The sequence below is a fragment of the Haliotis rubra genome, unplaced genomic scaffold, assembly GCF_003918875.1.
Source record: "Haliotis rubra isolate DU_JTF1 unplaced genomic scaffold, ASM391887v1 Scf44, whole genome shotgun sequence".
In the NCBI taxonomy this organism is placed as follows: domain Eukaryota; kingdom Metazoa; phylum Mollusca; class Gastropoda; order Lepetellida; family Haliotidae; genus Haliotis; species Haliotis rubra.
The window spans coordinates 2,846,608-2,868,508 of NW_025767124.1; the positions used below are offsets into that span (position 1 = coordinate 2,846,608).

At 42.5% G+C, this 21,901-nt stretch overlaps 1 protein-coding gene across 1 annotated transcript in view; it reads left to right on the forward strand.

Annotated features, from left to right (window-relative positions):
• LOC124289406 overlaps positions 1-21,901 on the forward strand; it is a 43,960-nt gene that overhangs the window by 9,055 nt on the left and 13,004 nt on the right. The window contains 20 exon segments of the mRNA XM_046726028.1: positions 162-278; positions 2,246-2,362; positions 3,220-3,336; positions 3,993-4,109; positions 4,979-5,098; positions 6,032-6,151; positions 7,055-7,182; positions 7,567-7,780; positions 7,962-8,102; positions 9,101-11,942; positions 13,273-13,619; positions 14,707-14,767; positions 14,769-14,863; positions 14,866-14,972; positions 16,477-16,641; positions 17,118-17,225; positions 19,661-19,786; positions 20,284-20,386; positions 20,660-20,808; positions 21,429-21,674. Of these exon segments, the coding sequence (XP_046581984.1) occupies positions 162-278; positions 2,246-2,362; positions 3,220-3,336; positions 3,993-4,109; positions 4,979-5,098; positions 6,032-6,151; positions 7,055-7,182; positions 7,567-7,780; positions 7,962-8,102; positions 9,101-11,942; positions 13,273-13,619; positions 14,707-14,767; positions 14,769-14,863; positions 14,866-14,972; positions 16,477-16,641; positions 17,118-17,225; positions 19,661-19,786; positions 20,284-20,386; positions 20,660-20,808; positions 21,429-21,674 (5,540 nt within the window).

A 21,901-nucleotide genomic window follows, 5' to 3' on the forward strand; every position in this document is an offset into this window, starting at 1 on the left:
TATGCTCATGCAGGTTAGACTGTCTGAAATTCTTAGTCAGTTACCGGTTGTCGTTTCCACTTCAGGTCATTTGGGTATTTCATATACATTGCCTGAGAATTCGAGCTTTGCCAGGCTCTAACAACTGACATATACTAACACACCTTTCCTTATCACCATAGATACCAACGAGTGTGTGGTTGACAAGTGCCCATCCCATTCAACATGTGTGAATACACCCGGAAGCTATAACTGCACATGCCTAGACGGGTACTTTAAAAAGGATGACCTATGTTTAGGTGAGTGAATTTAATCAGTTACCTGCAGGTGAAGATAAGAAGCTTGGTGAAAAGCTGTAAAACCTGATTATATACTAGCCACATAAAGAAACTGTGCATTGTCAAAATATTATCCCAGTTGATAAGTACGATAACAATGTCAAAGGTACATATAAACTTTAGTGGAGGGATCATGAGACCATAACAAGTCGGGAGAATTTCAATTGTCGACAAGCGGGACAGGGGTCAAACGACCATGTCACAAGCTCAATAACGGGTATGTCCACTATCGGCATTGAGAACAGCAGTGCATCGACGACGCATAGAGCCTATCAAACGTGCAAGGAAGGCTTGTGGGATGTCACGCCAGATTCTCTCAAGTTCTGTTGCAAGGTCAAGGACGTTATCTGGCGGATGAGGAAGACAGCGTAGACGTCGATCCATCTCGTCCCAAACATGCTCTATCGGGGAGAGATCCGGTGAATTTGCAGGCTAAGGCAGTAAGTCAACGTTGTGGTGTTGCAAGAAATCCATAGCAACCCTTGCCGTATGAGGGCGGGCATTGTCCTGTTGGAATGTTAACCCAGGGCCATGACGTTGCAGAAAAGGAATTGCCACAGGTCGAAGAATCTGATCCCTGTAGCCCACACCAGTTAAGTTGCCCTGAACAATCACCAAAGGAGTTCTTTGGCGTGCTGTTATTCAACCCCAAATCATCACGGAACCACCACCAAAGCGATTCCTCTCCCAAGTCACAGGCCTGTGCATAACGTTCTCCCACGCGTCTATAGGCACGTTGACGTCCATCACTATGGGAAATGTTAAACCTGGACTCATCTGTAAAAAACAACATTTCTCCACCAAAACAAGGGTCTGCGGACATGATTTCGGCACCACATTCGGCGAGCTTGTCGATGACGTTGTGTCAGGATAGGCCGTATGGCGGGACGTCGTGGTCTGATCCCGTGATGACGTAAACGTTGTCGAACTGTGGTGGGGTGGATACGGCGAAGTCCTGGGATGGTTCGGGCAGTCATCACTGCAGTCTGAAACCTGTGGCGAAGATGGGTCACCCTTATCCATATGTCCTGTCTTGGCGTTGTTACACGTGGACGTCCAGAACGTGGCCGATCGATGACGTCATTTGTGTTCTGGTAGCGCCTCACCAGTGCAGAAATGGTGTTCCGGTGGCAGTGGAAATGTGCAGCCACTTGTCGTTGAGACATTCCCCCACGGACCATCCCAATGGCCTCATGACGTTGTGCAGACGTGAGCCTTGGCATGCTATTCGTTTCAATAGCCGTTTTTTTGAACGATCGCAAGGGCAGGGGTTGAGCTTTCCAAAGTGACAGTATTGTGTGGCATTCATTTGCTCTGTTTCTCTGCACGTGCAACAACGTATTGCACGTGTCAAGGACGAACCCACTGACGTCACGGAACGTGGCACGTGCATGCATGTTGGATACATGTCAATAATCTCTGAGTTTAAATCCTTATGTGTCTACACAGGTTTAATAAATTTAGATTTTACATTTTTGTATGCCAAGTTTCTTTATGTGCCTAGTATACATAACATTTCTGTGAAATCTTATTATTTTAAATGTTCCATCAAACGTTTGACAGTTGAGAAGTACAGGAATGGTAGTTTAGTTATTCTGCATCTCCCCGTCATGTTCTCGGCCATAAGAGCGGACAGCAGTCGTTTTTTTAAAACTATTTTTGGGCACGTTACTATCACATCCTGGTCCGGTCATCAAAGGCAACGGAATTGTAAGGTTTGAAGCCAAGATGCTTAAAACTCTGAGTGTGAATGCCAGATGCGCCTTGACTGTTACTCGTTCTTTCATTGTAAACCAGACTGTGATCCTTCTTCAAAGATTTACAGCATATTTGTTAAGCACAGCGTTCAGTCTTTGGTCAGGAGGTATTCCAGTAGACAGACATATGGTGGAAATCTCGTTAACCAGAATGTCATTTGCCTGTTTAAGACGTCAACGAATGTGTCGACTCCCCGTGCGCTGCCGGCGCTGACTGCACCAACACCGACGGCAACTACACATGCGCATGTCCACCAGGATACAGCGTTGTCGACAACACCTGCACAGGTAGCGTGGCACGTGTGACAGAAAATTGAAAGCAGTTAAGATGATAGTCAAAATTATCAGAATGAATAAATACAGGTGGCAGAACTATCATGGCAGTAGAAGAAAAATCAACAGGGCTATTTAAAAAAAAAAATTGAATTTAGGTTCTATTCATGCAAAATTATTCATATGAATACTTGATAAATCAGAGTAGAGTGGATCCGGATAGGATTTTGTCATCCGTATCAATGCTTGTCATAAGAGACAACCTACTGTTTTCTGTTAGGGTTGTTGTCTTGGTTGATGCAGACCATTATATCCTATCTGCATCAATCAATATGCATGATTTCAGTCAATAGTGCGTCTCCAAACCTCTCCATACACGTGGACTATTACTAAACTGTCTGTTATTTCAAGTCCTACATGTTTTCCTTATATATCTATTATCCAAAGAACAAAGTGAGTGAGTGAGTTTAGTTTTACGCCGCACTCAGCAATATTCCAGCTATATGGCTGCGGTCTGTAAATAATCGAGTCTGGACCAGACAATCCAGTGATCAACAGCATGAGCATCGATCTGCGCAATTCGGAACCGATGACATGTGTCAATAAATAATCGAGTCTGGACCAGACAATCCAGTGATCAACAGCCTGACCACCCGATCCTGTAAGTCGCCTCTTAAGACACGCATGGGGTACTGAAGATCAATATTCTAACCCGGACCTTCACGGGTCCAAAGAACAAAGAGTTTTCACAGTATTTCTACCGTAGACACAAAATGGGATCTATTTCTGAAGGTAGTCAAAAGTGCGTATACTTTTACATGGAGATGTTGGTGATATTGTTTTGTCAGAATTTGTTGTTTGGTTATTTTCAGACATTGACGAATGTGACACAGTCGTCTGTCCTCCGCATACGAGCTGCAATAACACCATTGGAGCTTACAGTTGTCCTTGTCTGGTCGGATTCCAGGATCTGGGCGGTGCCTGTATAGGTAGCTATGAGTGACCAATGTTTCATTGACGTGAGTGCGTATCAGTTTTATCATGCCTACTAAAGAACACCGTACCAGCAGAGAGCTACTTAACCAGTGAATATGTAGACACTTTAAATAGAAATAGTTTCACAAATTTCAAACAATACACAATTGTCTTGAAGTGTGTTCGTAAAGATTACGCACGCACATACACACGCACTGGAAAGAAAAACAGCGAACCACGCCGACCGAATCAACAAAAACCGAGTGCGCTCTCATTTGGTTTGTTGCAGTGTTTGTGGAAAAATGTAATTGAATGAACAAGCGTTATTTTTATTTCAAATACGGAACTAGTAAAATTATTGACCTAATTTTGGGGAATGTTTCTAAAATCGGGAAATCTAAACATCAATTCCAACCTCGATTTTCTATACATTACAAAAAACAAATGGCGCACAAATCTGTTTAACTCTATAGGTCACATGCACTTAATACCTGTAAAGATGTCAATCTATAGAGTGACTCTATCATTTGTAAAGGATACCATTGTTTACCGTGAGCATCCATCTTGCCAAATCGATTTTACACTATATTTTTGTATCGTAATGCATATCCGTGTTTGAAGTTCATTACTTCAAATCTATATATTCCGCGTTATTGATCATCCATTTCAGACCAAAATGAATGCCTTCAGGACCCATGTACCGACAATGCAGACTGTACGAATATTATCGGAAGTTACGAGTGTGCTTGCAAAACTGGCTTCCAGAATAACAGTGGTCTTTGCCAAGGTACAGCAACAAAGGAAGACGAATCTCTTTTGTGTACAAATATGATGGATTAAAAGGTTCCCTTTTAAAGGCGGGTTCAAAAGAAACGGTTGGCAGGTTTTGTAATGGCAACGGATATATCATATATTAATGATTTATTAATTCATCATTTTTTCCGAGATTTGAATAGTGTATGGCTTATCAAATATTATTCTAGGAAAAAAATTAAACCCGCCCATTGCTTTGCTAACATGGTTATTGGTTTTCGCCCTCCGTGAGTAGTGTTTCGGTACTTTTCGGAAGCGTTTTAAACATGCTTTTGTTTCAGTTAAACTTCACATTTCTTTCCTGGCAGAAGATTTTAAGCATACATTTATCTCTCCAATGTCCATATTTTTATGCTAAATGGGGATGAAATATTATACCAGACACAAACAGCAAACGATAAGTGACGATCAATACCCATGAAGTCTTCATATAAATTTTTGATGTCCCAAGCGTTGTGTTTGAAAACAATATTATATTCAAAAATTGAACAGGAATGGCATTATTTATCAGTTTTAACACACGCCTCTGCGAACGAATGCACGAATTAATGAATACGTGAATTAATTATTATCACAAATAAAATTAATAAAGTAGAAAAACAATTTAAAAATGTAAAATGAAATACAACTGATGTCGGTTAATGTCTGATATCCTCCTTAGAATGATTTATTGTAAGAACGATTCGGCTCCTCCTTTCATGGAATATCTGGACGCTGTGATTAAAAATATATGATCCTGTCTTAAATTTCGTGAAAAAATCCCAATGGTCCTTCAGTAATGTTCAGTTGTCCTGTTATCGTTCAGCACTCCCCCGAGAACTAACAAACACAAATTACCTCCAGATGTGAACGAGTGTTCTGGAGACAACCCCTGCCCCAAGAACACTCTATGTGAGAACAACCCTGGGAGCTACAACTGCCCCTGCAGGAACGGCTTCGCGATGTCACTGGGTGTGTGTGAAGGTACGTAACGCGCACCGTCCCACCCTATCCGGCCTTCTGTGTTTCTGTGTACGTAACGTTGACTCTATCCAGGGTTCCCACGAAATTTCACACCCAATTTTCCAGTCTTGGAAAAATCATGGAATTTGAAAGAAATGGATGAAATCATGGAATCATCTTTGGGTTTTTTATCTAACAAAACTGTATAACTTAACAGTACTGCAGGGGCTATGGCAGCCATCAACATGTGTATCTGGATTAGTTTGCCTATATGTGAATACTTGCCTAAATACATACAGACAGACAGACAGACAGACAGACAGACATATTTATTTGTATATGTGCTAAGATTCTAAGATTCTACACAATGAGATGTATTCAATGTTTATGGTTGAAAAGGTTTGGCGCCTCCAGAGCTGGAAGAACTGCACCTTTTGTAGTTAACTAAGGTTTACTCATATATTGTGGAAAAATCATGGAATTTTTTCACAAAAATGTGGAACCCTGCAGTATCAAATTCAATATTGTCTCTTGTCTCACAGTCCCTGAACCACGTTATTTTCCCTACTGCCCAGCCCTCCCTGCAATGCTAAAACCCAAAATGAACCAAGTCCTGATTTTCTCAGGTTCAGGATCTGAATATTCCATCACTCTGGGGCTCCTTTTCAGTGATTACACAATGCTATTAAATTGCTCCTTTTCAGTTTGAATAGGATTATTTGTTACTATCAAAATAAGATAAATCCAGAGTTATTCTAAGCGTTAGTTTACATTGTTTCGTATGTGTTACCTTTTGAAAAGTAATTTTGTTTATTTGTTTGTTGTTTAACGCCGCACTCAGCAATATCCCAGCTATATGGCGGTGGTCTGTAAATAATCGAGTCTGGACCAGACAATCCAATGATTAACATCATGAGGATCGAAATTGATAGCGTCTTCTCTTCACTTCTCCAGACATCAACGAGTGTTCTTCATTTCCGTGCCCCACCCGCTCCACCTGCCACAACTCTCTCGGCAGTTTCTCCTGTGAGTGCCACGCTGGATTCTACCAGAAATCCCCACTGGAATGTGTTGGTGAGTCTTCTCATTACACAAATAGACCTGGATCGTGAAGGTCGTCAATGGATAGGGACATGCTGTACAGAGTAGATAAATCTACGATCGTGGGTTCGAATCCCAGACGAAACAACAACAGCATGAAGCAAAGCTGTAGAAAGAAGTCCGAGGAAGAAAAGGGGCGTATCAGCGGAGTAGTTTGTTGTTTAACGCCTCACTCAGCAATATTTCAGCTCTATGGCAGCGGTCTGTAAATAATCGAGTCTGGACCAGACAGCATGAGCATCGATCCACACAATTGGGACACGATGACACGTGTCAACCAAGCCAGCGAGCCTCACCCAATCCCGAAGTCGCCTGAGGCAAGCATGGGTGTCTGAAGAACCAATTCTAACCCGGACCTTCCGAGCGCAGGAAATAGTGAATGTTCCGATGTTCCGATGATCGAAAATAATCGAAAATCGATCGAAAGAAGGATTAAAAATGATTATCGATTGTAAAAAACATATTTTCGATTAATTGGAATTTTGTTGTTTTTGTATAACACCCTTGAATGAAGTAAATTAACCATCAAATTTGACGAATATTCACGAACAAACATGCGCTCAATAGCGTAAAGCTATGCGCGTTGTAAAATTTTAACCACTTTTATTGTTTAATTACAATTCCATTGTCATTCTTGCATGCGTGCATTTCATTGCATGACAGCATTAGTTATAAAAAAAACCCATTAATTAGAAAAAAACCTGGGGGAAAACCGTTGAAATTGGTGATTACATTAAAAATGTATATATTTCGATTATAATCAATAATCGTTCACCACAATCCTCCGATAATCGATAGTGGATTTAGTTTCCGATTCCCAACACTACATGGAAATCAAGAAAACGAAATTTCAAAAACGATGTTTGTTTTTTCCAGACAGCAAAGTGTTCAACAGCTCTGTTCGGCTCCTGGAGATAGGGGGACATCCAGCCGTCTACAGCAGCGTCTACGACGATATGAACTCGCCGGAGTCGCAAGAACTGTCCGCTAACTTCAGCCGCACTGTAAGCAGCCGGTGCAATTAAACGCATTGCAGTTGTCTCCTGTTGCAACACATTGAAAAATAAAATATCGAAGGCTATCTTGGATGCAGACCTAGACTATTGATGTTATAGACATGCGCAATAACAAGAAAAAGAACCAACTTGACGCCGGCTATGGGTGCTTGACTCTGATAGTGTTGGTTCGAATCCAGGATGGCTCCAAAACATAGAATCTGTACTTTACCCCAAGTATAACAAATGTTACATACACATTGACAGTGAAATGTGAAATCTCGTATTCTTATAATTTCTCAACTATTGCACATTTGATTAGTTTCCAAATGTCGGGATCGCCAGGTGAACGCCTGTTACTTGACCTTACCAAGCTTCTGTTTCTCTTCCCAGCTGTCGGACTGCCTCAACCAGACACTTGGCGTTCTGCTGTACGGCACCGTAGTCCACCAGTTTACAGAGGGAAGCGTCGTTGTGAACGCCACCATTTACGTGGACCACAGTTACAACGGTGGTCCAGAGGAACTAACCACGATGGTGCAAAATAATACCGATGCTTTCAACAACAACGGGTTGGTCGTCAGCCAGTCTGATACATATATCACAGGTATTGAATCCACAATAACTGAGTCAAATATTGTCATCAACAAATCTGATACATACGGAATTATTTAGAATACTGTCTTATATTTCTTGTAAACTTATAAACTGACCATGGCATATCATGTGTTTTATATATGCTGTGTTTTCACATACTCAAATGATCGATTGATTGTCATATTGTCTAGACGTGGACGAATGCTCTGTCTCGACGCTGAACGACTGCGCGCCTGAGGCCGTATGCCTCAACGACATTGGAACGTACAACTGCACATGCCGGCCAGAGTTCGTCGACTACTCCGCCGACCGGCCTGGACGCAATTGTCTAGGTATGACCTCCCAGAGATGATTTTGTCAATACATGAACCTGCATGTATGTATGCTATTACAATTAACACCATGTTAGACAACCTGCACTTGTTGAAAGGGGCGACTAAATGGATTGGGTGGTCAGTTTAAGTGATTTGTTGATTGTGGTCATGGAACCCACGTTAACACTGGCCGTACTACCTGCAATTGATATTTCTGTGTGCGACGTTGAACGGGAAACAGTTAGGGACAGTGAAAATATAAGCAGTATTTACTGAATGTTTTAATCTCTATGTGCCGCTGTTCATTTAATTTATGGGCTTTGTAAATTTATTAATTTTTCTTCATATAGTTAAAATAGTTGTATTGAGAAAATGTAAAACTTTATGTATAGAACTAACAGTCGCGAAATAACACGACCGTACACCAAACCTTTCCGGTAAAAGAATCGACTGTAATTTTAAAACATTCCTCACTTGCATTTCAAAATGTCATAAAAATTTTTTATTATTATATTATATATTTTCTGAGGCGAATCAAGCTTTAGCCTTTGTCATTGTCAAGCACCGTTATTCTACAAGTTTGTTCTTGAAATTTGCTGGATTGTAGGTTTGTTTTTGTTGTTTGTGTGGTGTGTATCTGTGTGGTGCTTAACGTCGCACTCAGCAATATTCCAGCTATATGGCGGCGGTCTGTAAATAATCCAGTCGGCACCAGACAATCCAGTGATCAACATCATGAGCATCGATCTATACAATTGGGATACGATGACATGTGTCAACCAAGTTAGCTAGCCTGACCACCCGATCCCGTTAGTCGCCTCTTACGACAAGCATGGGTTGCTGAAGACCAATTCTAACCCGGATGTCACAGGTCCTTTGTATAGATAAAAATTATGGTAATTGTACGGATTATACGTCTGGCATTTTACAATGTGTATGACAAAGATATATTAATTTTTTGAAATATGTAGATAAATTCCCCAACTATATTACATGGAAAACGTCTCTGCCAACAGCTATCGACGAAACCAACCAGGATGCGGTCGGGGGCGTAACCGTTGCTACAGATAAACACTACTACAAGGCAAGAGAGAGTGTCGTAGTCACCATCAAGCTTCAGAGAGGGTCGCATGTCAACTACACGCTCAGCTACGGTGATGGCGTAGTGGAAACGAAGAGCGATCCCCAGCTCCTGGCTTTCTTAAGCCCCAGTAACTTCACCCACAATTACATCCTCGCGAACACATACAACGTGACGGTGACGTCAGCAAACGACGTCAGTTCCATCAACTCTACAGTTCAGATCAGTGTTGAAGATGAAATACGGCAACTCAAGATTGACATTCAAAATGGCGCTACTGAATTTGAAAGGGATTTCATTCTGTCAGTTTCAAATGATAATTTGATATTGGAGTATATGCTCTGCGTATTTAATTATGGAGATGGAACCATCAACACAACCACTATCAACATCCTGTCCAAAGTGAAAACCGTCAGATATACCCACGCTTATCAACTAGGAGATTTCATAGTTGCGGTGAATTGTTCAAACCACGTGTCGTCGTCAGTGACGTCACTTCCTTTCTTCGTTGAAGAAGCGATAAGCGATGTAAATATAACTACCAACAAGGGTGTGATACTTCCCGGAGAGACGTTCGACCTGTCAATCGGTATAGGAAAGGGATCAAATATATCTCTTATTCTTGATTTCGGGGACAACAGGAACAGGACGCTGCACCTTGGCAACATGATGCCTGGAGCGTCCACCCAATTCGTGACCCACTCGTATCCGAAATCAGGGTCCTTCACACCCAGAGTTAAAGTAAGCAACAGAGGGACGCAAATCGAACAATCACTAATCGGTTCCATCGAGGTCCAGAACAAGGTGAAGGATCTGACTATTGAGACTCAGAGTCCTGTAGGAGTCCCTCCTGGCGAGATAGACATCGTCATCAAATATCCATCAGATGACTCACCTCCGTCCTTCGTCACTTGTAAAACAGACCTTCCCAACGTAACAAATGAAGACCACTCAGCGGACTCTATAAGTGTAGATACTCCCCTGTCCTTCACAGTGTTGTGGACGAGTGTCTTTGATGTTGGACGAGTGCCTTTCTCTGTAAATTGTTCCAACTTGCTGAGTTACCAGGTCCTGCAGTCTGAGGTGTTAATTCAGAAAGCCATCATTGGTTTCTTTGCCAATACAAGCAGTCTCTTCATACCTATCGGTGGCCAAGTGGAATTCATGCTGTATGTGGAATCGGGGAGTCATATCAACTATATGTTCAATTTCGACGACAACAACACGGCGACGGGTGACTTCCAGGACTTGATCGTTTCTAGGAAATCAGTTAAAGGGTTAACAGCCTACAATTCTAAAGGGATTTATGATACCAGCGTGACGGTGTTTAACGAAGTGTCCAATAACGTAACGGAATTCAGAATTGGTGTTCTGGAAGAAGTCAAAGGGTTAACAGCAACTGCATTTTATCGAAAACTGGACACGTCTGATGCTCTGACTCCAGGTCATGGGTTGGACCTCGATGTGTTCCCCCTTGAACGTCCAGTGATAATCAATACAACAGTACGGTCGGGAAATGACATCACATATATCTGGGACTTCGGAGATGGGATAATAGAGAGGACTTCCGCCAGAATACACAGTCACACCTATATGACTTCCGGTACATATGCCGTGAGTGTGAACGCAACAAATGCCTTGTTCTACGACGCCGTTAAGTTGAGTATCACTACAAAACAGACCATCCTGTTCAACACACTAGTAAACGACGGTCCTTCTGATGCTTATAAAAATATCACAATCACAGCAAACCTCGCACGGCCGGGATCAGAGTCGTGCTTTGTCTTCGACATGGGTGATTCCACCACCCCTGTTCTTTATGGCGAGAGTCCCTGTTCAACAAACCCTGACTATGATGGGTACAAATACTACGCCTGGTCACCCACAACGCTCCTGTACCACACGCACACGTACACCAGCAATGAGACGTTTTATGTTACCCTGAACGGCACGAACATCGTGTCCGAAGCTTCAATCCACACATCGGCGGTTATAAGTGGTGTGAGTTGTCACTACCCAATAGTACACATTGTAGGCGGAGGGCAGCAGATAGACGAGCCTGTGACCAGACTCCGATCTGACTGGTTGGTTTTCGAGAGCAGAGTGGACCTCGACTGTGAGATCACTAACGAAGCCGAATATAACTGGACTATCTTTAAAGTAACAACTGGGGAGAACTTCCTGGATTTCATCTTCGACCCCTATCCAGCCCAGTCGGAGTCTGCAGGGCTGTTTAAAATCCTATTTCGTCCAAGAGCTTTTGAACCGGGTGATTACAAAATAAGCTTGAACGTTTCAATGGCAAGGATTTCCGGCTTGTTTCATTCCGATTTCACGTATTTACGAATCCTCCCGACTGACATCGTGGCTCGTATTAAAGGAGGAACTGGACGAGCTGTTGGGTATGACAGCACCCTGGAACTGAACGCGATAGAAGAAAGCTATGACCCTGACGAAGAAGACGGCTCCTCCAAGGCCCACTTCACGTATGTCTGGTGGTGTAGGAAGGAGGGCGAGTCCTTCGAGGATGCTGTTGATGGCGTCGTCGAGATTCCCCAGAACATATCTGGTATCTTCCCAAACGCATCCACTGGGTGTTTTGGCACCGGCATTGGGAAGCTTCCGTGGACGGAAGGAATTGTTTCCTTCAACACACGACAGCTTGAGTTTGACACAACGAATATTTTCCGGGTGGAGGTCACAGTGGGTAATAGAAAAGCCAGTTTTGAACAAGCTATTACAATCGTTGAGGGCGACCCACGGGAGTTTCAGCTGACGTTAGTAATCCTTTAAGATTATCCTTATTGTATTAATTTCAGTCGGAGGTGAGTGAGTGAGTGAGTATGGTTTTACGCCACGTTTAGCAATTTCACCGCGGGGAACACCAGAAATGGACTTCACACATTGTACCCATGTTTGGAATCAAACCCGGGTTTTCGGCGTGACGAACGAACGCTTTAACCATTAGGCTACACCATCGACCCCAGTCGGAGGGGAGAAGTCGCCTTGTGGATAAACCATTCGCTTTTAGCCCGGATTTTCCGGGTTTGATTCCTCATATAGGAAAGCGTGTGAGGCCCATTTCTGGTGTCCCTCGACACGATAATGCTGATGTTGTGCTGGTAGTGGCGTGAAAACCTGTTCTCGCTCACACCGAATGGACAGGTATAATAAATCATTGCCACGAATACATTACAGTCTTAACAGTACTTGACCGCCTCCGTGGTACTTGTTGGTCCCTGCCTGGCGCTCGGCATTAATGGGTACAACAAGGACTGGTCGGCTCGGTCAGTATAATGTGTGGGGTATTCATACTTAACTGCGGCATCAGCTAGCACTATAAAACCAGCTCAAGTCTGGGCTAGTACAAGTAGGCACACATACACACTGACTGAGTTTAGTTTTACGCCGCTTTTAGCAATATTCCAGCAATATCACGGCGGGCACACATACACACATGCACGTCGTCATATTAGCGAAATATTATTAAGTACGACGTTAAACCCCATTTCACCTCACCTCACTTTAACAGTACTCACTAAATTCCCTAACTAAACATCAGACTGAATACAAACTTACTGAAGCAGTCGTTGTGTATACTGTATCATTGTAGAAGGTGAGATACTTCGTCCTGTGACTGTACAGACAAAGGTAGTTCACAGCCTTTGTCAACTATAGCACAGGGGTAGAAATAACCCATTGACCGACGCCCGAGTCCAGTGGTTTTTTCTGTCGGGCAAGCAAATTTGTATATCACACTGTACCGGTGTCCAGTTGACTTTCCAATATTAATTATGTTGTTTATTTTAAAATTCAACAAGAAAACGGTCGGTATAGTGGAAACATTATCAGGGCAAGTGATTTTACATGTGCCACTGTACCGGAGTACACTAGCAATTTTAAAGTTATTTCCACCCCTGTCGCAAAAAAAGTTTGGAAACAGGATGTGGCTTTAAATTTGTTCATGCTAACAATCTAATCGTCTGAACAGGCATCTAGCTGCATAGACTTCACATCACATATGTACAGTGTTCTATTCTATAATAATAATTGAACTATAATCGTGTATCGGTGTATACAATTCAGTCCCTAGTCCTTATCTTACAGCTGTGTTGTGAACTGCAAGTCCAAGGTCAACCCATCTGGCGAGTTCAGCTTGACCAGCCAGTGCGTGAAGTGTCACCCGCTGGACACTGTCTATTACAACTGGACGCTTCTGTTATACAACGACACCGCCGGTGGCTACTTGACCGTGGACGACCTGGACTCGATGATCTCTACTGGGGCGCACTCTTCCAGTGTCCAGTTCTACGCTAGGGGTCTCATCGGGGGCATGAAGTACCGACTCAGGCTTGATGCCAACCTCCACGGCTACGCCCCCAGCTTCACAGAATACGACTTCATCACCAACGAACCACCGTACGGTGGAACGTGTGTGATCGTTTCTGGGGAGGGTAAGTACTGATTGACTGATATACACCTATATATTGACACCGAATCTATTTGTTTTACTTTATTGCCACCTTGGCTGCATATGTCATCGGTATGTTGTTAATGTAAATTGTGTTTTATGCCGCAATCAGCCATATTTCAGCATTGCAATAGTGACGTGTATATCTTGCGTCGTCAAGCTGGTGATTGATAACATAAGCAAAGATTAGTGACATTGCTATCTGATGTCACACAATCTGTAAGATCACATTTGTAAAAACGTCTGTCCTCATTTTAGTCTGCTCAAAGGGGTTGAACTGAACGTTTGTAGAAAATACAGATTTTGATTTTTACAAGAACAATGCAGGTAAATCGTGATGAAGCGTTCAGGTGACCTCATGGCACTAGAGCTGTGTATGCTTGCACTGGTTGTGTGACAAATCATCATGCACCATCTATTCAATCCGTGTCTCAAGGCATGGAGATCCGTGTAAGAATTGGTCTTCAGTAACCCATGCTTGTCGTAAAAAGTGCTTAGCGGGATCGGGTGGTCAGGCTCACTGAACTGGCTGATGCATGTCATCGTATCCCATTTGCGTTGATCGATTCTCATGATATTGATCACTGGATTGTCTAGTCCAGACTTGATTATTTACAGACCGCCGCCATATAGCTGGAATATTGCTGAGTGCGGCGTTAAGCACCACACATACACACCACACAAACAAAAAAACAAACCTTCAATCCAGCAAATTTCAAGAACAAACTTGTAGAATAACGGTGCTTGATCAAAGCTTGATAGAAAATATATAATATAATAATAAAAAAAAATTAATGACATTTTGAAATGCAAGTGAGGAATATTTTAAAATTACAGCCGCCACCGGAAAGGTTTGGTGTACGGTCGTGTTATTTCGCGACTGTTAGTTCTATACAGACTCAATTATTTACAGACCGCCGCCATATAGCTGGAATATTGCTGAGTGCGGTATGAAACATCAAACAAACAAACGATTCCCGTTTTGAATATTAGTACTGTTCAATCAGGATTGTAACGCTTACAAAACGCCGCCACCCTTCTCCTGAACAAGTAATTTTCCATATTTACAGCACATTCTCTGGGACTGAAGTTGATTATCCAGTGCCAGGGCTGGATTAACCCGGGGGAGGAGGGCGTTGGGGGCGGGGCTGCTGTACCGGTTCCTGGTGTACGCCCGGGGGAGGGGCGACGTGCAGCTGCTGTATTATGGCACAGATCCCTACACCCCAAATCCCAGATCCCCATAGGAGAGGAGACCCAGGACTACATGTTCGACATCGTTGTGAGGGTGGCCAACCCAATAGGAGAGTTTGTTGAGATCAAGCTGGAGACCCAGGTGAAGTATTAGTGTTCTTAGCATACCTTGTGTGACAGATGCAATACTTGGTGTTCTTAGCATACCTTGTGTGACAGATGCAATACTTGGTGTTCTTAGCATACCTTGTGCGACAGATGCAATACTTGGTGTTCTTAGCATACCTTGTGACCGACAGCTGCAGTACTTGGTGTTCTTAGCATACCTTGGTGCGACAGATGCAGTACTTGGTGTTCAGCATACCTGGTGTTCTTATGCATACCTGGTGTTCTTAGCATACCTTGTGTGATCGATGCAGTACTTGGTGTTCTTAGCATACCTTGTGTGACAGATGCAATACTTGGTGTTCTTAGCATACCTTGTGTGACAGATGCAGAACTTGGTGTTCTTAGCATACCTGGTGTGACAGATGCAGTACTTGGTGTTCTTAGCATACCTGGTGTGACAGATGCAATACTTGGTGTTCTTAGCATACCTTGTGTGACAGATGCAGTACTTGGTGTTCTTAGCATACCTGGTGTGACCGATGCAGTAGTTGGTGTTCTTAGCATACCTTGTGTGACAGAAGCAGAACTTAGTGTTCTTAGCATACCTGGTGTGACAGATGCAGAACTTAGTGTTCTTCGCATACCTGGTGCCACAGATGCAGTACTTGGTGTTCTTAGCATACCTTGTGTGACAGATGCAATACTTGGTGTTCTTAGCATACCTTGTGTGACAGATGCAATACTTGGTGTTCTTAGCATACCTGGTGTGACAGATGCAGTACTTGGTGTTCTTAGCATACCTGGTGTGACAGATGCAGTACTTGTGTGACAGAAGCAGAACTTAGTGTTCTTAGCATACCTGGTGTGACAGATGCAATACTTGGTGTTCTCAGCATACCTTGGTGTGACAGATGCAGTACTTGGTGTTCTTAGCATACCTTGTGTGACAGATGCAATACTTGGTGTTCTTAGCATACCTTGTGTGACAGATGCAATACTTGGTGTTCTTAGCATACCTGGTGTGACAGATGCAGTACTTGGTGTTCTTAGCATACCTTGTGTGACAGATGCAATACTTGGTGTTCTTAGCATACCTGGTGTGACAGATGCAATACTTGGTGTTCTCAGCATACCTGGTGTGACAGATGCAGTACTTTCGTACCTGTTGCCTCAGATGCACTAATTTGTTTTCGTACCTGTCGCCTCAAATGCACTAATTTGTATTGTTATCACTCTCTAAACATCAGATGAGGTACTTCTGGCAACAAGTGCTGCTTCACACATAGTACCATGTACACATGCGAGGAATAGAACGTGGTCTCTTTAAATTGAAGGATCGTATTTTTTCACATTGTACCGTATCTAGACCAAGGCTGAAACCAGTTTCCGATATTCCACGAAAAGCAGACGTGCCTTGAGTCCCCTGTTTTGTTTTTATATTAACAGTGTTTTAGTTAGACATGCTATTATTCCCCCCACCCACACCTCCAACGCCTTCCGCTTCATGTTGCGACCCCGCAATACATCGCCCTTTCCAGGTGAAGCCCCCAGAGGTGAAGGAGAACGTGGAGACCTACTTGAATCTCACTTCCGGTTCCTCCAGCACACTCTCGTCACTTCTCGCCACAGGCCGCGAGCAGGAGGCCAAACAGTTGATAGTAGCAGTTGCCTCCCTTATCAATGAGGACAGCGCCAAGCAGGAGGTAATGCATTGTAAACGGTATGGCTTTGGATGTTACATAGACAGTAGAACGTGGTGGCTAGGCGAATTTACATGGGAAAAGTTTCGGGATTAAGGGTATTTTGTTCCGTACAAATCCCTATAGCTTCAGTCAGAACCGGAGTTATCTGCTCCTGATTTGCATGCGTTAAGCGATGTATTTTAAGGCATTTAACATTGATCTGGCTGAGATATGAATATGTAAGTACACCATCAAATATACATAGATCATCATCTTCTATAGATAATTGATAGTTAGGATATACGTAAATGTTGGGATCTCATAAACTATCAACACGGTAGGTGTCTCCACAAATGGCGGTTTATCATCAGTTGTCGGTGTATCCTACGTGGTAGAATATTATTTATATCGTCAGCAGTTTACTGCAATATTGGAAGTGTATTTTTATATTTTTGTAACCATTGGTTGGGTAATATATGTGAGGGTGACGTTTTTAGGCATCCGTTTCGACCGGAGATACGACTACAGCGCTCCCAGGAGCATCTCCCACGGCATCAACTGAGGCAGAGGAAGAGTTAAAGCAACAGAAACAGAAGAGAGTTGAGGTGAAGGTCGCAGAAAAAATAACATGTAGAACAAATATCACTAAATTTGGCTACTCAACAAGTTACATTATTTACAATCCAAAAAGCAGTGTGAACACGTTAAAACAGATGTTAACAGACCATCTTTCAGTTCTGGGAAGTTTATAGTAACATTCCAGAAGACTGAGGGGTAATCCGACTGCAGTGGCATTCGATCATTCCCCTTTAAGGAGAGTATTACTCGTCCGTGTAAAATTATCCTCCAGTCCGAAATATATCCTTTATGGTATATATTTCTAAGATGACCCGCCACCTGTATAATTATGAGTGAGTTTGTCAGTTTGGTTTAACGCAGCTTTTAGCAATATTCCAGCAATATCACGGCGGGGGACACCAGAAATGGGCTTCACATATTGTAACCATGTGGGGAATCGAACCCGGGTATTGGCGTGACGAGTGAATGCTTTAACCACTAAACAACCCAAACGCCCTGCATTATCAGAATATACAAACCCAATATAAATTTTCACAATGTGAAATACTTTTATTTTAATAACGCACCAGGTTTTAACACACGAATACGAGTATGATGCTGACATACATTGAACAAGAATCTGTATTAAGAATAAATAAAGAGGTCAGCAAAGATTTTGAATTCTTACGTTTTATGTATTCACACGAGAGGAGGTTGTCAGAGCAAGTTCTAAAATATACTGGTGCCGGCGTGGGTTATGCTAATGTAGAAAATCCGCGTCCTTGTATATTCATAACTGAAACAATATTACATTCAGCGGATCCTGTTTCATGCAGTAGACCTTCGTTGCTTTGTTGAAGCGTCCCATGGAAATACCGAGGTTATGAACAAACTATGCTTGTCGTAAGAGGCGGGCAAAGTGGATTGTCCCGTCAGGCTCACTGATATGTCTGGTTGAATGTCACTAATATATTGTCCTTGGGCAATTCCTTTCCTTGAAAGCTTTAAAGGCGCTTTACTGATGTCACTCTTTCATGCTCTTTTTCGATTTGTATCAAATTACCTTAAATTAGATTTTGGTTTCGTTATCTAAATTATTATTTCCTGACCAAGAGTTTAGAAAGTTGATACATCAGTGGACACAATAAATCAAATAATTAAAGTATAGAATTAAAACATAACGTCTGGGTCATAGGCATATTCAGTTCATCAAAGTAGATATATAATTGAAGTTTGAAGACAAATTTAAGTACAATGTATATATAGATCTTTTACCACGATAAGGTGCCTCCCCGCAACAAGAACTGATGACAACCTCACAGAGGATCGTGTCATTTCCGTTTCTTTTTCTCTTTTATTCAATGCCGCATTCTGCAAAATTCCACTTGTATGACTGGGGTCTGTAAAATTAGTAAATAATCCAGAGACTGAAATCGTGAGCATGGATCTTAGCAGTTTGGTTACGATGACATACATCAATCAAGTCAAAGAGCCTGACCACTTAAACCTGATAACCGCCCGTTACGACAAGCAAGATCAATTCTAACCCTGATCTTCAGGGGAGAAACATGATCTGTATGGAGGACACGTCTGTTCTTGAGCCATGCAGATGTGGACTTTCAAATACCAATAAGGCTTCTTTTGTTCACCAACACGATCAGGACAGTTCAATCTTAGCAAAAGAATCCGCCACAGAATACTCTCATGTTACACCCTCGATAATACAGCTTTTTCGGATAGATATCACGCGTTCAAATAACCAGACATGTCATTTAACCTCAACATGGCTTCATGTTTTTGCTTTCGGAACTTACCGTTAATATTCGTTATAATACAAAAATCATATAGAGGTAACTTTACGGAGCGAGTGATCAGTGTCAATGCTCGTGGTGTGTCACTAACGTACACCAACGGGCGTAGATCGTTTGCTCATAATACAAAATACTGGACTGTGTGATTCAGACTGGATTATCTACAAGACACCGTCAAACAGCGGAGTGCTGCGTTAACAAACCCACTCTGAAACCCTTTCTCACTCGTACAGAAACTGTAGAAGAGATGATTGTAATGAGATTGTTGAAAGATTAACGTCACATCGGCATGAACTTGCTGGAAGACACTAATTGAATTTAAAACATACCTTAAGGTAATGATTTAAAGGTTGGAACGTAATTTAATATCAAATGTTTGAGGTTAAGGTAGATGTTTAGTACTGCTTCTACGTACAGCTAGCGTATAGACGTTAAGAAACACATGAGGCTCTACAATGTTATTAGAATACATTATTTGTCCAGTGTTGTCAACTTAAGGTTTTTAGAATAGATAATATTATGTCTTCCAGCCTGCTACTTCAAGTCTTCCAGTAAAACTCGATGACCATCTTTCTCGAAGTTTCACTGCATAGAATTTAAGAGTCGGTCTATTTTATCATGAATATTGTGAAATGGAAACGCTAATAAAAGTCATTGTTTTTTATGGCCAGCTGCGGACGGAGGTGGTGAAGACCCTGGCGACCACAGATGCCTTGACCCTGGACTCTCTGCAGCAGACGGCCATGGCATTTAGGGTGATAACCCATCAGACCACGGAACTGTCAGAGGAAGCTCAGGTCAGTAGGTGGGGCAAGTCAGAAGGCGGGTCGGGATTGCAGGTGGATCCAGAGAGTATGCGGATCGGGATTGTAGGCGGATCCGTAGACTATGTGGGTCAGAAAAGAAGCTGTTCCTGTTTGCCGTAGAAACTGAAAATTAATAGTATATAGGTTTTGTTTTCGAACAATTCTTGCGTTCCGTCAAGTTGTACAGTAGGCAGACCCTGTTATACCGAACTTAACCCATCACTGATGTTTAGTGAGTGAGTTGGGATTTACGTCACGGCCGGGGCCACCAGAAATCTAGTAGTCTACCCCACCGCCTCCATAGATGTTAAGACGGGAATATGTACAAGTGCACAAATACAAGTCTTGAAACGTCTCTATCTGTGACTTACTATTGATTTCCCTGTTAGGGGTTGGTATAACTGACACATTTCTATCCATAAACGATATAGTTATTTTCACGCTGAAAACCTCCCGGTATCATACTGTAGATATGTCTTCGCATTCAGGATATGACTGTGACGACGATGTCAACGATGGCAAACACGTTCCAGTTGATGGTTGAAGAGGAAAGACCACAGTCGGTTGAGCAGGAGCTGAAGGCTGCGGAAGGTATATTCCTGTCATTCATGAACTGGGATATGTTCAAATATGACGATTTGTTTGGGGTCAAAGTTTTAAATATTTAATGTTGGGTCACTATGTGATAGTTTGTGAAGGAAACATTAGTTGAAGGTAATTTGTCATGATGAGAACATTTAACACACCGCAACCTGGGATGTAAATGTAGAACGTCAGTCCATGACTCACACTTTCGGCGCCTTCTTTAGCTGATGCCTCGCATACACTACACGAAAAGAAACTAACGATCTTTGGCTTCAACAGACATCGTTGCTGCCCTTGGTAACATCATCTTGGCAGCCCGCACTGAGGCCTCCGGAAGTGACACCAATGACACTTCACCTACAGATCCATCACCAACCCAAGGGTCCTCCACATCAGCTTGGCAAGCCGATTCTGAATCTCAAGCCAAGGTCAAACATGTGTTATTATGACTGAACACACATGCTCTCTATCATACATATCTTTTGGTTTGATCAAATACCAAATATAGATGTGCAGTATTTAAAACCATAGTCTTCAGATGAAGTATCGGTGTATTAATTTTATGGCCTTCATAAACATTTGTTCCAACTAGAAGATAAGGTCGAACCGCTAGGTGTGTGTTTTTAGTCAGTTTTGTCAGTCACCGAATACTTTACTGCTGTCACAGTAATGTCAGCTTTACTCGTGAAGATTCGGGTTAGACCCATTCTTGTCGTAAGAGGCGACTAACGAAATCGGGTGGTCAGACTCGCTGACCTGGTTGACACATGTCATCGTATCCCTATTGTGTAGATTAATGTTAATGATGCTGATCACTGGATTGACTGGTCCAGACTCGATTATTTACAGACGGTCGCCATATAGCTGGAATATTGCTGAGTGCGGCGTTAAACAACCAACCAACCAACCGTGCTTTTCGTAAGCAGTGGGTGACCAAGCCCGCTGACGTGGTTGATACATGTCATCGTATACGAGCTCATTCTGTTATGTCGCGACATATTCTGAAACATCATCATCATCATAATGATCATCATCATGTTTTTAACAGGCTCGTGAAGTTACTAAACTGGCTCTGGAAGTAGCAGATTCAGTGGTGAAAACTATACTGAAGAAACAAGTCCCCGGAGCGCCACCTGTCGTCATGAAGAATCAGATGTTTACAGTGGTTGCTGAGAGAAAGGAGACGTCCAAGTTAGGCAACTCTGTTTTATCTGCAGACGAAGGATCCTTCAAGTTGCCATCTTCAAGGGACATAGTAACTGAGAATGTGACGAGCCACATTATAGATACTAAGGTGAGTCAAGACAACCGTTATATTAGTTGATTAAATAAAAGTGTTTAGGAATTGGAATACTATTGCTCATGTATAGGAAGAACATGTGATAGGTATGCATAATGTTTCATTAGAGATATAAAGTTGTGTAAAATTGTATTTATCATCTCCTCTCAACCCTCTACCCTACTGTAGCAGTATCCCTGCAATATAACGACGGGGGACACCAGAAACCCGGGCCTTCGGGG